The sequence below is a fragment of the Podarcis bocagei genome (assembly GCF_964188305.1).
Source record: "Podarcis bocagei genome assembly, chromosome: 3".
Taxonomy (NCBI): domain Eukaryota; kingdom Metazoa; phylum Chordata; class Lepidosauria; order Squamata; family Lacertidae; genus Podarcis; species Podarcis bocagei.
Genome location: NC_138127.1, coordinates 70,374,264 through 70,391,481, shown reverse-complemented (window position 1 = coordinate 70,391,481; position 17,218 = coordinate 70,374,264). Strand labels below are relative to the sequence as shown.

Below are 17,218 nucleotides of genomic sequence, written 5' to 3'. Positions count from 1 at the left end.
TTATAATGCATATGAAAATGTTATTTCAATAATCTGTAAAACAAGGCAGAATAATCCCTCAGTACAGGCTAGCATTATTTTTTATTGCACCATCCTTAAGAGTTAATAAGGTTTTCTGTAGTTTTTGGGAGCAGTATTAGGGAGATGATTTTATGACGGCAGACAGTAAAAACAAATACTTAATGTCATCTGTCTCTACCTGCACTAAGTGAAATACCTCTATCTTAGTTTTAGTGAAATGCTTATTTGCTGTCAGTGTCATAGCAGTTTTTTAACAGCATTCCTCTCAGTGTTTCATAGGCACAATTTCTGTACTGAACAAGAATGCATATAAGTGTATTTGAATGAATCTGACATCCTGTCTTTTTTTTTGTACCTGCAGTTGTAGAAACTACTGAAGGAAACACCACTATTGTAAGTACAATAACTGACTTATTTTCTAAGTCTCAGATCCTTGTCTTTGTTACGCAGCAACTGTGTTTGTACAGAAAAATGCAATTGAATAATTTCCATCATGTAACCAATGTAAGTTTAGGCCTCTTCACTTGAATACAGTGATTCTCCTGAAGAGAGTAAACAGGTGACCTTTTCATCTCCTGAACCCTGTTCAAAATTTTCTAGTGCCCATTGCATCAGTGAAAGAAATTTGTGAGAAATTAGAGGTGTATGCAGAGGTTAGGAATGCCTGCAGTTATGTATACTCAAAAGAGCCCAAAGTTACCGTAGTAGTAGTAGTAGTAGTAGTAGTAGTAGTAGTAATAATAATAATAATAATAATAATAATAATAATAATAATAATAATTTATTATTTATACCCCGCACATCTGGCTGAGTTTCCCCAGCCACTCTGGGCGGCTCACAATCAGTGTTAAAAACAGTACAGCGTTACATATTAAAAACTTCCCTGAACAAGGCTGCCTTAAGATGTCTTCTGAATCTCAGGTAATTATTTATCTCTTTGACATCTGATGGGAGGGCGTTCCACAGGGCGGGCGCCACTGCCGAGAAGGCCCTCTGTGTGGTTCCCTGTAGCCTCACTTCTCGCAATGAGGGAACCGCCAGAAGGCCCTCGGCGCTGGATCTCAGTGTCCGGGCTGAACGATGGGGGTCTAGACGCTCCTTCAGGTATACAGGACCGAGGCCGTTTAGGGCTTTAAAGGTCAGCACCAACACTTTGAATTGTGCTCGGAAACGTACTGGGAGCCAATGCAGATCTCTCAGAACCGGTGTTATGTGGTCCCGGCGGCCACTCCCAGTCACCAGTCTAGCTGCCGCATTCTGGATTAATTGCAGTTTCCGGGTCACCTTCAAAGGTAGCCCCACGTAGAGCGTATTGCAGTAGTCCAAGCGTGAGATAACTAGAGCATGCACCACTCTGGCGAGACAGTTTGCGGGCAGGTAGGGTCTTAGCCTGCGTACCAGGTGGAGCTGGTAGACAGCTGCCCTGGACACAGAGTTAACATGCACCTCCATGGACAGCTGTGAGTCCAAAATGACTCCCAGGCTGCGCACCTGGTCCTTCAGGGGCACAGTTACCCCATTCAGGACCAGGGAATCCCCCACACCAACCCGCTCCCTGTCCCCCAAAAACAGTACTTCTGTCTTGTCAGGATTCAACCTTAATCTGTTAGCCGCCATCCATCCTCCAACCGCCTCCAGGCACTCACACAGGACCTTCACCGCCTTCACTGGTTCTGATTTAAAGGAGAGGTAGAGCTGGGTGTCATCTGCATACTGATGAACACCCAGTCCAAACCCCCTGAAGATCTCTCCCAGCGGCTTCATATAGATATTAAAAAGCATGGGGGAGAGGACAGAACCCTGAGGCACCCCACAAGTGAGAGCCCAGGGGTCTGAACACTCATCCCCCACCACCACTTCCTGGACACGGCCCAGGAGGAAGGAGCGGAACCACTGTATAACAGTGCCCCCAGCTCCCAGCCCCTCTAGACGGTCCAGAAGGATGTTATGGTCGATGGTGTCAAAGGCCGCTGAGAGAACAGTATGTGGAAGCTGCTGCTTCAGCTTTTGACTTCATGGTGCAGGAAGAAGTCATGCCGCAGTGGCTCCCACACCATGAAGTAATATGAAAAGGGTTTAAGAAATCTCTCCATTCATTGATATTTTTGAAACTTTTCTTTTTATTCTGAATGGAAATTAAGCACTCACAATGTAGTGTCTATATGTGCCCATATAAGTCTTACTGTGCTTTAATTTATTGGAATTTCCTTTTAATTTTTTCCCCGAAGAGACAAGTAGCACTCAACTTGAATATCAACCAAATGTGCTATGAATAAAAACCAAAAAGTAGGAATTTAGTTTAATAAGCACAGTGGCATAGAATTTTTAATTCTGAAAGCTACATGAGACTATAAATATAGTATTCACTAGGCTAAGCCTTACTGCTTAATAAACACTGTCTTGGAAGAGTGAACAAGTGTGTTAGAAGGCCTACCATAGTGACTATTAGTAGGAGAAATATTAATAACAAACGCAAAAGCCTTGTCCCCAGCATTGCTCAGGAATTGTAACAAACAAACAAACAAATTAGTGTAGCTTTGAAAGTTTTAGTCCATTATCTTGATTCAAAATGGCATTCATTTATATCTAAACATAGATGAAAACCTGATTCTTGATTTCAGGAACCTTAATGCAAAATTTGGTTACGATACCTTCAGAGGTGTACAAATGCATAGCAAACAAATAGACAGCTTTCCAAAATATGTAGTAGATTATCAAGTTGTATTCTACTTCTCCCCAAAAATGTGCCCAAAGCTCACAAAATGACTTACGTACTAGTGCTGTGGCCTCTCTTCCTAGTCCCCTCTTCTATTTCATTTCTTCATCTGGTCTCACCCCAGATCTCCTTCCCAAAGTTAAATACCAGGTTATCCCTACAGTGATTATATTGCCCAAAGTATGTTATCTCTATAGATTATTTTTACTCCTCTGGCAGTATTTATTATCTGGTTAGGCCCCAAAAAAGCAATGGAATGGAGCTTGGTTTGGTTCCATTGCTTTCAAGGGACTAAGTCAGAACAAATGTTTGCTGAATTGTGGCTTTTATTATTAAATATAAAGATACTAATAGGAGAATACAGTCTTCTAGCATTAGCATACCACAGCCTTGAGAGTTCTTTAGGCATCAGGAAAACCTCCTTTTATTTTCCCAGACACTTACAGATTTTTAAATCTCAGTCTGCTGCTTTTCATTAGTGTTTTGATTTTTTTTATGCTGATTTGTACTTTAGGTTTTTATTGATTCTTTTCTACAAATCATAGAATCTTTTTCTGGTGAAGGGCAATGTATAAAATTCTTCACAAGTAAATTGGTGGAGGAATGCTAGTTGAACTTGGAAATTTTAGGTTAATCCTAGCCCATGAGAATTCCTCAAACAAGTGAAAGTGGGAGGAATAACTTATGAAACTGCCTGTGATAATACAGCCAAGAAAAACCTAATCATTAGCTTTCCAGAATATCTTTGTAAGTTACAAGCAGAAATTAGACAGCCTTAAGTATCTTGTATACTTTGAGGTTTTGGGTGGGAGACATTTCCCTACATTCTCTGTCAGTAAACAGAAGGAATGAATTTCCCCACTTGAGGTGCACTTGGGGGAAAACACATCTTAAAATGTTTATGATATGATGATAATACTGCTTCATATGCTGACATCATTCCTGGGTATAGGGAGGTTTTCTAACAGAGACATCTTCTCTGGGAAGAAACGGAGACCTCACAGCGCTACAGAATAAAAATGCATCATGTGGTGCTTTGGGTGTTGGATTTTTGCTTAAAATGCAATGTTCTCTGCAAGCAAAGGTTATGTTGGGAGAAGGCAAGCAAAAACACTCTAGATATGAAGAATTCCCAAGACTGCTGTAGTTGATAGACCATCAATATGCAGTACTGAATGGTGAAGATTTCCCTAGCATCCTCAAGAATAATGAGGGATGGTTCACTGAAAATCCCCATCTGTGCTTTGATGAAGGGTGAATGTTCTCATGGGGAAAAGAATGCTCTGCGATGTTAAAGATGTAGCACAGATGAAATTAAATATGCTCAAAAAGTGAGGTCATTCGTTTGATTTTAATTTTCTCTTGATTTTATATGTGTGATCTGAATATGCTTTCTGGAACATTTTGCTTTTCTCTTTAGCATCATAAATGTCTGGTTGGGGAAATAAATAAAGCCAAAATCTTGGGGGAGAAAGGTGCATGTACCTCTAGCCAGCACTTAGTGAAGCTCTGTGAAGATACTCATGGTGGGGGCATGAACATTAGCTTTGATCTTTGGGCCTTTCCAGAATAACTCATGTTACATTTTGAGTGGTGTAATAAAACATTTTGCTATCTGAATTGTTAGGCTGTTTTTGAGCCAGGTGATGTTAATATACATCTTTAATATACTTCTTGTGTACTACTAACCATGTTAAATCAATTTGGTGTACTTGTGACCCAGCTATATTCATTTCAGAATAATAAGTTACAGTAAAAGGATACAGGTTTTAACATCTCCAAAAAAGAATTATTCTGTTCCTTCACCATAAATGATTTCAAGATGGCCATCCTTCTACAGAAGACTGAATTTGCTTGAGTACTGTTTATTCCCAAACTATGTACTTTTTTTGCTTTAAACATAGATATATCATTTATCATTACAAAAAATGACAGTTAACACGAGGAAACAATCCAAAAGGTGCTGTTGAAGACTTGCTCTGGTGTCACATGTTTCAAGCTTTACAGTTCTCATTCAAAGAGACTCTGGAAAGAGTTGCAGAAGGAAAACATTGAGATGTAAAGCTCAACTGTCAGGCTATTTTCTAAAAGCCCATTTTTAAAGCATCTTCTGATATTTCTTTTGCCATAGATTGATGTAGCTCTCTGAATCATTTCACATAATGTACATGCTGCTCTTCAAATCTACGTAGATTTCTGTTGCGTGAATAATGATCTTCTAGGAAAAACATTTAGTCGTGTTCCTTCCCTGACTGAAGGAGGAATGTCTTTTCTGCCCACCCCCACCGCCAAATCACAACTATGTGAAACAAATAGCATATGCCATTTAGTTCTTTTACTGGTTGAGAATACTACTATAAATTGTGAATATGAATAATGGCTTTATATCATAGCATGTAAACATGTAAAGCCTGAACATTTACAAAATTGGAATATGTATAGCCTGTCCAAGTTTGTAGCTGTCAGGCCTACTGCATCTAAATTGAGTTTTCTTCAGGATAGTTTTAAATTGATGAGTTCTGACTGCAGCTGAATACTTAAAAAAGAACTCCCTGGTTCTGGCTGTATCAAATGAGAGAGGTCTGGGGTTGGTTTGTTTTTAAAAGCTTGCCGTGGTCTGCTTAAAGAAAAGGAATACATGAGCTGCTTGGCAGGAAATGCTTCTTGTCAGATAGGCTAAGTTGTTAAATACTTCCCCAAGGGAAACGCTATCAATTTCATCAGTTTGAGCAATTTAAAGCTAAATTCAGACTACACTTTCGGAAAGTGTGCTGTGGAGAGCCACCCCAGTTTTTATAAACATTCCTGCAGTTTTGACCAATGGAAGAAGTGTCTCTGTCCTGCAGCCGATTTTTTAAAAAGAGTCTACTCCAGGCTTATGCAACTTAAGAGCCCATGTTTGCTAATATCCTCAAAGCGGCAATTTCAAAAGTATGTCTTCTTATTCGTGGCCAGGGAGGTGCAGTTTGTGTCTTTTAGAGGGAGCCATGCCCATTTATGAATTTATTGCTGCATAGTAAATTGGAATCTTCCTTGTAAGTAGTTGACTAATATTCTTGAGTTTGTTGACATTTGCAAAAGTGCTGAAATCTCGTGTGTGTGTGTGCATGCTTAAACTGCGGTCTCTGCTGCATTTGTCATCAAGTCCATTCTTTGTTGTATTCTGGATTGCCAGTAGCTAATACCAGTTAACCCTTTCCTTAAGTTTCCTTAAGGGTTTTTTGGGGGGGGATGCACTTGTTGGAAATTAAGCAGTACAATATATATTGGAGGTCTGAAATCTAAATCTTCCCCTCCATCTGCCCTCTCTTTCCTAGATTGAAGGCAAAATGTTGGAAGTTGAGGAAGCCCCAACTCCTCCAAATCCTTCTGGTCAATGTCCTATCTGTCGCTGGAACCTAAAGCACAAGTATTCTTACGAGGTGAGTACATCTTCAGGACCTGTAGTGTATTTTCAAGGCTTAAAAATCGCATGTAGCTACCAGATACTACTATATGTTACTCTCTCAACTCTCCTGTTTCTTAGCAGAATAATTACTCTTTGGAGTGGTTCAGAGGTTACAGGCTCCTGAGGGACGTTTCCTGGACCCTTTGGAGGCCCACTATGACATATTTCTTGAGGCAATTTGAGGGTGAAATTGCTTGGCTCAGTAGCAGTCTTGATGCCATAGTTAGTGTAGAACTGTGACATGTCCAACACCACATCTAGCCAAGTTTTATGAGATCAGTTTCAGTTGATGTGGCCGGAGAGTGTTGACAAGGTGCTTAGAACTGTTTGTCCAACCGCATGTTCTCTCAATCCCTGGTTGTTCATGTTTAATAAAATCTATGTGACAAAGCATGACTGGGTGAATCCAGGTGTGTTGAATGCGATGTTACACAGTGGTGGTGCCTGCTGGCTTGAAAGAGGTGGTGGAACACTTGCTCATTTATTTATTTTTTAACACCCTGGACTCACTCATTTAGGATAGTTACTGACCAGTTGCTTTTCTTGGGAAGATGGGTGAGAGGGTAATGGCAGAGCAACTGCGGGCATTCTGGATGAAACATTATCTAGACTAGGATGGTCCATCAGGTATCTCTAGGCCTTTTTTTAGTGGACCACAACAACACTTAACCCTCCCCCCCCCAAGCCCTTTCACTGCTTTCTGAAAGCTGGATAAGTTAGGCACAGCTCTTTGGGAAAGAGATGGGAAGGCTCTAGGACCCTGCCAGAGCCTCGCACCTCCTTCCCAAAGGCTGTGCCTCGCTTAGCCAGCTTTGGCAAGGCAATGAGAGGGCTTGGGGAGACGTCAAATTTTGGCTTCGCTCACTCACCCCCCAAGCAGTGTGTGGCCACAACAGGTACTTTGTCAAAGTATTCTTGTGGCCCACTTGGTATGAAAAGTTGGGCTGCCCTGATCTAGACCAATTTAATTCTTGGTTCAGTCCTGAGTTTGGCATCAAACCGGCCTTGGTTACGCTGATAGATGACCTTTATTGGGAGAAGGACAAGGGAAGTGTGACCTTGCTAATTCTGCTTCATATTCCAGTGGCTTTTGGTACCATCAACCCTGTTCAGTCTGCTGTCCATAACATAGATAAAACTGGTATTCCACGTCCTTCCATGCCATTCACATACCAGTGGAACACTTGTTTCCCTGATTGGCAGCTATGCACAGTTAAGTAGCTGTCATTGCTATGTTTGCACATCACCTTTCCACCAGTACTTTAACCAATACTGGCTTAGAGTATAATAGACACAATACAGAAGGAGAGAAAAATAAGCAAATGAAAGTACCATTGAATATGAGCAACAATGTTTGCACTCTCAGAAGTTGCTTTTCCAAAGGTTATTCCAAGTCTGGAATAGACAAGGGGCAGGCAATACAGTGCTGGAAATGGAAAGGAAGAGAACCAGACAAGAGCACACCATTAAAGATAAGGAAGCCATAGCTGCAGAATAAGCTAATGTCAATTGGATTAATAGACTAGAGACAAAAATGCATCTGGAGAAAAATAAATGGTTTGTGAGATGGCTGGCTCACTAATAAAGAGGGGGAAACAAGAAAAATAAGGAATTGAAAAGGAGCAATAAACAATTTAGTGGTAATGGCCTTGTTGAATGAGCTTTCAAGAAAGCAGGTAAGGAAACAGTAGAGACATGGAGTTAATTAGCAGGTCTGGAATACAGGCATCCCAAGGGGTTTTGCTAAGATACTGCTCCACTGAGTCATTTTTAGAAACTCAAAGGGCTGAGGAGGCTTGTGTGGAAATAATGGAAAATGACAGGCCAAAATCAAAAGTTTAGGAAGTGATCATGACATTTGCCACATGGAAAGTGTTAAGGCCAGGCACTATATGACCTTAAACACATGGCTTAATGTCACATGTATTTTGTTTTAAGCTCAAATAGTAGTTGTATGGAGTTATGTCAGCACTGGGGCTGTTGGGGGTGGGGAAAATTTACCCTCTTCTTCCCCTGTCATAGGCCCAACAAAAATAGCTTCTCTGAAGCTGCTATTTGCTTTTGAGAAGCTCAGATCAAGTGTATTATCTCGAAGAACATAATGTTAAATGAACAGATAATTCAAAACAATTGTAAAGCAAAGTACACAAACATCACCGCAGAGCAGCTGATCTGATATTGTAGGCCATAGTTAGTTCCAAAAAATTCTTTGCCTCCTACTGCACTTACAGGTTAATAAGACAAAAGTTAGGAAGAAGTGTCTGTCCTAAGAGAACCCATTATTTTTTATGTCTGTGCATTCTGATAATACAAGGCATTCCCTTAAGACAAGAGACATCTGGCAGGCCTGCTTTTTACCCAGTACTGTCAAGCCATTTTTTGGCATCCACTGTTATTAAGAACAGTATACAGTTCTTAACTCATCCTCACAACAATCCTGTAAGGCACTTTTAGACTGCGATAATGAATTGGCCAAGGTTGTCTGGTGAGCTTCATCTCATGTGAGTTTCATCTCATGCAGGGCAGCAGTTGAAGAAGGAGCAAAAAGGGTTTTCGTGTGTGTGTGTGTGTGTGTGTGTGTGTGTGTTTCTTTGTGGCTGATTAGCTGTTCTCCCTGTGCAAAGGTCAGAGGGGGCAGGGTTTCTGTTGAGGCAGGTGATTAGCTGTGGGAGGAGCTTATCAGAGCTAGCAGGGCAGCGGCGCACGCCTAGTGGCGCGCGCAGTTTGATCCATCTTTTAGATTTAGGGGAGCTAGTCTCAAACGTTTGTTGGGGGAGACCTAGGTTTTTTTGTGGGGGGAGTTATTTGTCCTGTCTTCACGCTTTTTATGATGGAGGACCGCTGTAGCCACCCCCAACGACACGTTCTCAAGATGGAGGGGGAGGGAACAGCTGCAGTCGCCTGCGGTTCCTGCGCAATGTTTGCCATATTGCCAAAGGTTGCAGGCAGCTTTACCTGCAGCAATTGCATGTTGATTGCCCTCTTAAAAGACAAAGTCCAGCAACTGGAGGAACGTGTAGCTACGCTCCAAAGAATTAGAGAGCTGGAGCTCTTCTTGGAAGCAACAGAGCACACCGTCTCCACCAAGGAGGAGACAGGGGACTCCCCTGAGAAGGAGGCTAGTTCACCAACACAGGAGCCAGATATATGGAGAAACGTGACTCAAAGAAGTAGGAGGCCCAGGGTTCGTTCTGATTGTTTAGAAATACACAATCGCTTTGAGGTCCTCTCCCCTAGCATGGAAGACGAAGAGCAGACTCCATTTGAGGATCTCTCCCTCATTACAGTCAATCAGGTATATGAAGACTAGCAGCAAAGTCAGTCCTCAGGGAATGTGCAGGCGACCTTGGAACAGACAGCTCACGGAAGAACCCCGACCAAACCTAAGAGGAGGCATGTAGTGGTGATAGGGGATTCCCTACTGAGGGGAACAGAAGCAGTGATCTGTGGGCCTGACAAGATGTCTCGGGAAGTGTGCTGTCTCCCCGGGGCTAAGATCCAAGATGTAACTGAACGACTGCAAGGAATCATAAAACCCACTGACAAATACCCCTTCCTCTTGGTTCATGTGGGAACCAATGACACTGCAAGCAATAGCCTCCAGAAGATCAAAAGAGACTACGAGGCTCTCGGCGGGAAATTGAAGCAACTAAATGCACAAATTGTCATCTCATCTGTCCTCCCAGTTGAACGACGTGGCCCAGGGAGAGAGGGAAAAATAGTGGAAGTGAACAGCTGGCTTCGCAAATGGTGTAAACAGGAACGGTTTGGATTCTTAGATCACGGGCTGCAGTTTCTTGAAGATGGACTTCTGGCAAGCGATGGGCTGCACCTCACAACGGTTGGGAAAAATGTTTTTGCCAAAAATCTCAGAAACCTCATCAGGAGGGCTTTAAACTGACTAATGTGGGGGAGGGAGACAGTGCTCCTGAAGGTAGGAGTCTATCAATTGATGAAGATGATCATCCAAATGTCATAGACCAAATAGAGCAAACAGCGCGCAGACCTAGTGGTGGGAGGAAAAAATCCTTAAATAAGAGACACGAGGGAATGATTAATGGACTTCAATGTCTCTACACTAATGCGCAAAGCATGGGAAATAAACAAGATGAGCTTGAGCTCTTGGTGCAGCAAACTAAATATGACATAATAGGCATCACTGAAACCTGGTGGGATAAGTCCCACGATTGGAATGTAATAATGGGGGGATACAATCTATTTCAGAGAAACAGACCAGACAAGAAAGGAGGAGGAGTGGCGTTATATGTCAGGGATGTGTATACCTGTGAAGAGATCCAAGATTTAGAACCTCAAAGCCAAAGTGAGAGCATTTGGGTCAAAATTAAGGGAGAGAAGAATAACAGTGACCTCATTGTGGGAGTTTACTATAGATCCCCAAGCCAAACGGAGGACATAGATGATGCCTTCCTGGAACAGATGGCCAAGCATGCAAAAGGAAGGGAGATAGTAGTAATGGGGGACTTCAATTACCCGGATATTTGTTGGATGTCAAACTCAGCCAAGAGCATAAGGTCAAACAGATTCCTCACTGGCCTTGCAGACAACTTCATTGTCCAGAAAGTGGGAGAAGCAACAAGAGGAACAGCCATTTTAGATCTGGTCCTAACCAATGTTGATGACCTGGTTAGTGGGGTAGAAGTGGAAGGATCATTAGGCGCGAGTGATCATGCTCTTCTGAAGTTTACTATACAGCGGAAAGGAGCAGCCAAGCATACTAGGACTCAATTTCTTGACTTTAAGAAAGCCGACTTCATAAAACTTAGGGAAGTGCTGGGTGAGATCCCATGGACAGTAATACTAAAAGGAAAGGGAGTTCATGATGGCTGGGAGTTTGTTAAGAGGGAGATAGTAAAAGCACAACGTCAGGCAATACCAATGAGACGGAAACATGGAAGGTGCCTAAAGAAGCCAGGGTGGCTATCTAAAGAACTTTTAACTGAGTTAGGATTAAAAAAGGATGTGTACAAAAAATGGAAAAGGGGGGAAACCACCAAAGAGGAATTCAAACAAATAGCCAGCACGTGTAGACACAAAGTCAGAAAAGCTAAAGCACAGAATGAACTCAGGCTTGCTAGAGAGGTTAAAAGCAACAAAAAAGGCTTTTATGGGTATGTTCGTAGCAAAAGGAAGAACAAAGAATCAGTGGGGTCACTCAGAGGAGAAGATGGTGAAATGCAAACGGGACACAGAAAGGGCTGAACTCCTCAATGCCTTCTTTGCCTCAGTCTTCTCCGATAAAGAAAACAATGCCCGACCTGAAGAATTTGGGGCAAATGATTCAGCAAAGGAAACACAGCCCAGAAAAACTAAGGAGATAGTACAAGAATACTTGGCTAGTTTAGATGTATTCAAGTCTCCAGGGCCAGATGAACTGCATCCAAGTGTATTAAAAGAACTGGCAGATGTGATCTCAGAACCACTGGCAGTCATCTTTGAGAATTCCTGGGGAACAGGCGAAGTCCCGGCAGACTGGAGGAGGGCAAATGTTGTCCCTATTTTCAAAAAGGGGAAAAGAGAGGACCCAAATAATTACCGCCCAGTCAGTCTGACATCAATACCAGGGAAGATTCTGGAGCAGATCATTAAGCAAACAGTCTGTGAGCACCTAGAAAGGAATGCTGTGATCACCAATAGTCAGCATGGATTTCTGAAAAATAAGTCATGTCAGACTAACCTGATCTCGTTTTTTGACAGAATTACAAGCCTGGTAGATGAAGGGAACGCAGTGGATATAGCCTACCTTGATTTCAGCAAGGCATTTGACAAGGTGCCCCATGATATTCTTGTAAAGAAGCTGGTAAAATGCGGTCTTGACTATGCTACCACTCAGTGGATTTGTAACTGGCTGACTGACCGAACCCAAAGGGTGCTCATCAATGGTTCCTCTTCATCCTGGAGAAGAGTGACTAGTGGGGTGCCACAGGGTTCTGTCTTGGGCCCGGTCTTATTCAACATCTTTATCAACGACTTGGATGATGGACTCAAGGGCATCCTGATCAAATTTGCAGATGACACCAAACTGGGGGGGGGGGTGGCTAACACCCCAGAGGACAGGACCACACTTCAAAACGACCTTGATAGATTAGAGAACTGGGCCAAAACAAACAAGATGAACTTTAACAGGGAGAAATGTAAAGTATTGCACTTGGGCAAAAAAAATGAGAGGCACAAATACAAGATGGGTGACACCTGGCTTGAGAGCAGTACATGTGAAAAGGATCTAGGAGTCTTGGTTGACCACAAACTTGACATGAGCCAACAGTGTGACGCGGCAGCTAAAAAAGCCAATGCAGTTCTGGGCTGCATCAATAGGAGTATAGCATCTAGATCAAGGGAAGTAATAGTGCCACTGTATTCTGCTCTGGTCAGACCTCACCTGGAGTACTGTGTCCAGTTCTGGGCACCACAATTCAAGAAGGACACTGACAAACTGGAACGTGTCCAGAGGAGGGCAACCAAAATGGTCAAAGGCCTGGAAACGATGCCTTATGAGGAACGGCTAAGGGAGCTGGGCATGTTTAGCCTGGAGAAGAGGAGGTTAAGGGGTGATATGATAGCCATGTTCAAATATATAAAAGGATGTCACATAGAGGAGGGAGAAAGGTTGTTTTCTGCTGCTCCAGAGAAGCGGACACGGAGTAATGGATCCAAACTACAAGAAAGAAGATTCCACCTAAACATTAGGAAGAACTTCCTGACAGTAAGAGCTGTTCGACAGTGGAATTTGCTGCCAAGGAGTGTGGTGGCGTCTCCTACTTTGGAGGTCTTTAAGCAGAGGCTTGACAACCATATATCAGGAGTGCTCTGATGGTGTTTCCTGCTTGGCAGGGGGTTGGACTCGATGGCCCTTGTGGTCTCTTCCAACTATGATTCTATGATGTCCAGACACATAACTCCTGTCTATTTTGTCAAATCGGCCTGCCTTACATGGAAAAATAATATTAGGGAAGGTGATCTTCTTGTCTTTAATAATTAATATAGGTTTGAACAATAGAAGATGGCTGTGTCGTTGCTAAGGGTGACTTAGAGGATCCCAAAGTAACCATCAGTGTGCTGAGTTGACAACTAGGGTGTATTAGGAAACATTGTTGATTGACCCTCAACAACTACTGAACCCCCTTTGCTGGCCAAACATTTTTTCAGAAGTTTTGTAATACTCTATTTGTACTGATTAAGGCAGCAGTTACTCTGAAGATTTAGTATTGGAACCAGCCTTTCATGTTGAGTGTGCTGCTTTATGAAAGTGAGTTGTGAGCAACTTACAACTATCAGGAGCTCAATGCCTTCCACATGCACTACATCAGGAGGATATGGGGTATCACATGGCAGGACGGAATTCCAGACAAAGATATGCTCGCCCAAGCCCACATTCCCAGCATGTTCACATTCCCGTCTTGGCAACGTATACGTTGGCTTGGACATGTCCACAGAATGGAAGATGGCAGGATGCACAAGGACGTGTCTCTACAAGGAGCTGGCTTCAGGCACCAGTCACATTGGCAGACCAACACTGTTTACAAAGATGTCTGCAAATGGGACTTGAAGGCTGGCAACATCAACCCTGCCATGTGGGAATCCCTGCAGTGCCTGGAGAAAGGCAGTCAAATTGTGTATCCATAGCAGTGACCAGAGGAGGAATGACCACTGGGAGGAGTGCAGAGAGAAGAAACGCCATGGTGTATCTGCAATAGCACAACTGGACGCCTTCATCTCCCCCAGCTGCAAGAAAACATGTCTCTCCCGCATTGGTCTCTACAGCCACAGGAGGCTCTGCCACCTTCCAACAGCTTGACCTCACTCCCAAAGGCGCACTCCTCCATTGTCTCCTAAGACAGACAGATGCCAACAACAGTATAGGATCTCTTATAGCTGAATTTTCAGTAGATTCCATCTTAGCATGGAATACCAGCTCTTGCCCATGTTAATTAATGCTGCTGAATCCTCAAAGATTATGGCTTTAAACATAATTCTTTTTGAAAAATCCTAAATACCTAACTGGTTATGTATAGATAAGTTTTTGTGTTTGCATCTGTCGTGTGTGTTCCTCCTGTTAGTTTCCCATTCAGGGGCTAGATTTTATTTGGACCAAACTTCACAGGGTGACATAGTATTTTCTCTACATTCTAGACTAAGGCATAAAGACTTGCTGCTTCTGCAGACATACGGCGTGATTCAGTAATACGTTTTTTGTTCAAAGTATTATCCTTTCCACTAAGGAGTCTCTTTGGATTACTCCCTTTTAATAAATCAGCCAGCCATATCAAGGTTGATGTTCCATCCAGAAGTTCTTGGGTGGGGAAAGTGCTCTGCTGTACTTGCCTGAGCTGAACAGGGACAAGCCTGTTGGAGTTGGAACTTAACTGGTTAAGTTGTTCCCATGATGCCTCACCATTCTGACGTCAGCTGTAGAAGCTGGGAGGAGTTTTTGGGAGGAGTTTGTCAGTCCCACTGTGTACTCTGTGGGGAAAAGACGTAGCCTGTAATGGCGGAGAGGAGCCCAGGAAATCCCTGGGGGAATGTCGGAATAAAATGCTGTATATAGACAAACGGGACTCTGTGTGTTTGTCTGGAAGCTGAATCAAGTTGGTGACAGTTTTACACCGCTGTGCGAAGCTCTGCTGAGCCGTGACGCCAGAGGAGCAGGGGCGGAAGCGTGCCGGGCAGCCATAAAACGCTAATCGAGGTTCGTAAATCAATTAGCGGGGGTCACGGCTGATAACAAATAGCACAGGTTATGGGTCATCACCGCTTGTAAAACTGTCGGGAGCTTTGATCTGCGGTGTCGAGCAGGGGGCCGGCAGGAGGCGGAAGGACTTTTTGCCTGGTGTTAAGAGGCAACGGAGCAGCTGCGGAGTTTGAAAGCAGCAGGCTGCAAAACGCAGAGGTGCCTGTGTTGCTGAGAACTGCCAGGAGCTGAGAGCAGCAGGGAATCGTTTCTCCGGACGGGTGCTGGATGAGCTGGTGATCTTGTGAGTACAGCTTGGGGCCCCTTGGGAGAACGGAAGAGGATGGCAGGCTGCCAGGTCTTGGAGGACTGTGGGAGGCTCACTTTAAGAAGTTGGGCAACCTGGCTGCTGATCTAAGGTCTACTGTTCTGGGTGCCAGGAAGCCAGAGGCCGTTCAGCGCTCCAGGGTGTTTGTGAGGCTGGAGGCGGAAAGCAAGGGCCGGGAGATGGCTGCTTCAGAACAGAAAGACAAGATGGCGCTGATCACCTATATGAGAGCCGGTGCACAGCTGGGAAAGGCTGTGGGCCCCAGAGGGGGGGGCAAAGGGACTATTGGCACTTGGAAATGTCCTGCTGTGTTTGCTGTGAAGCTTCAGCAGGAGGCCAGAGCCCTGGAGAAGGAATACAAAAGCCTAAAGATGGCTGGAGCCCCTGTCCCTGATGCTTTAGCCACAAGGAGTGCTGCTGAGCAGGTCGGGGGGGCGGAAGGTTTCCAAAGGCACGTTCAAAGTTTTCCACTGTACGTGCTGGAATGAAGCGGCAGTTCAGGGGGGGCGGATCTGGCAAGAGGTGCTTTTCCAGGAGGAGGAAAAGTTCTACGTTGTGCCGGGACTGAAGTGTTGTCTTTTATATGTATCAGCTCTAATGAAGCAGGGATACAATGCTCGTTTTGAAAATGACACCTGTTCCATTTTCAGAGGAGGGAGACAACGGGTCAACATGCAGAGGGGGAACAACGTCTTTGTTCTGGAGTCACCTATGGAGGGTGGTGGGAATGCTGGAAAAGCACAGGTGCAGTGTGCTAAGGTTCCCAAAGATGTGCCAAAGTTGCACAGGTGCACAAAAGGGTGCAAAATCACACAATGTGGGAGGTCCCAAGGGTGCAGGGCATGCAAAGGTGCAAAGGTGCTTGGTTTTCCCGGGTTTGGGAGGGTAACCAAAGAGCCCTTTGGGTTTGTTCACACAGATCTGTCAGGACCCAAGAGGTCTGAGAGTCTGGGTGGGGCCAGGTATGTGCTGTCGCTGACAGGTGACCACAGCCAGGTTGGCTGGTGTTTCTCTCTCAAATCAGAGGGGGAGGTGACGCAACTGATCCAGGATTGGGTTGCGGGGGTGGAACGAAGTTTCTCCACCAGGGTGCAAGGGTTCAAGAGCGACCGAGGGTCACAGTTTACTGGGTCTGCTCTGGAGGAGTTTTTCAAGGAAAAGGAAATACGTCACAAGGTGACGGGTGCAAAGTCTTCTCAAGGGAGAAGGGAGGCTGTGGCTGAACCCAGTGAAAGGGATGAGGTCCAGAATCAGGGTTCAGATCCCGGTGATGAGGACCAGGTCCAGGGTCAGGGTTCAGGGCAGGTTTGGGCATCTCCAAGGGTTGTGAAAGGAGTGTCCAGGTGTGAGGCTTCATCTCCGGTAATGGAGAAAGCTCACGGAAGGGTTGTCAAGTCAGAGGGGGAAACGTCTGATGGAGAAGACACAACTGCTGGCCCAAGTGGGTCAGTAGGGTATCAGATCACAGGTGCGTGGAAAAGTGTCGCACAGTGTGATTCTGGGAATGTTGAAGGGGTTCAACAGGTGCCTGGGAAAGATGCCGGGAAGGGGCACAAGGCAAAGGGGAAGGTGTTGAACTCAAAAAGGTGTGGTCAGAATGTGATGCAAGGGGGGGTGTTGGAGTTGGAACTTAACTGGTTAAGTTGTTCCCATGATGCCTCACCATTCTGACGTCAGCTGTAGAAGCTGGGAGGAGTTTTTGGGAGGAGTTTGTCAGTCCCACTGTGTACTCTGTGGGGAAAAGACGTAGCCTGTAATGGCGGAGAGGAGCCCAGGAAATCCCTGGGGGAATGTCGGAATAAAATGCTGTATATAGACAAACGGGACTCTGTGTGTTTGTCTGGAAGCTGAATCAAGTTGGTGACAGTTTTACACCGCTGTGCGAAGCTCTGCTGAGCCGTGACGCCAGAGGAGCAGGGGCGGAAGCGTGCCGGGCAGCCATAAAACGCTAATCGAGGTTCGTAAATCAATTAGCGGGGGTCACGGCTGATAACACTGTAGTAGTGTTGCTTCCAAGGA

At 44.4% G+C, this 17,218-nt stretch overlaps 1 protein-coding gene across 4 annotated transcripts in view; it reads left to right on the top strand.

Annotated features, from left to right (window-relative positions):
- The window catches only part of MRPS18A (mitochondrial ribosomal protein S18A), a 40,317-nt gene that overhangs the window by 2,662 nt on the left and 20,437 nt on the right, over positions 1-17,218 (top strand). For all 4 annotated transcript variants that reach the window (XM_081187291.1, XM_081187290.1, XM_081187292.1 and 1 more), the window contains 2 exons: positions 383-414; positions 6,055-6,159. In XM_081187291.1, the coding sequence (XP_081043417.1) occupies positions 383-414; positions 6,055-6,159 (137 nt within the window). The remainder of the gene's footprint in view (positions 1-382; positions 415-6,054; positions 6,160-17,218) is intronic.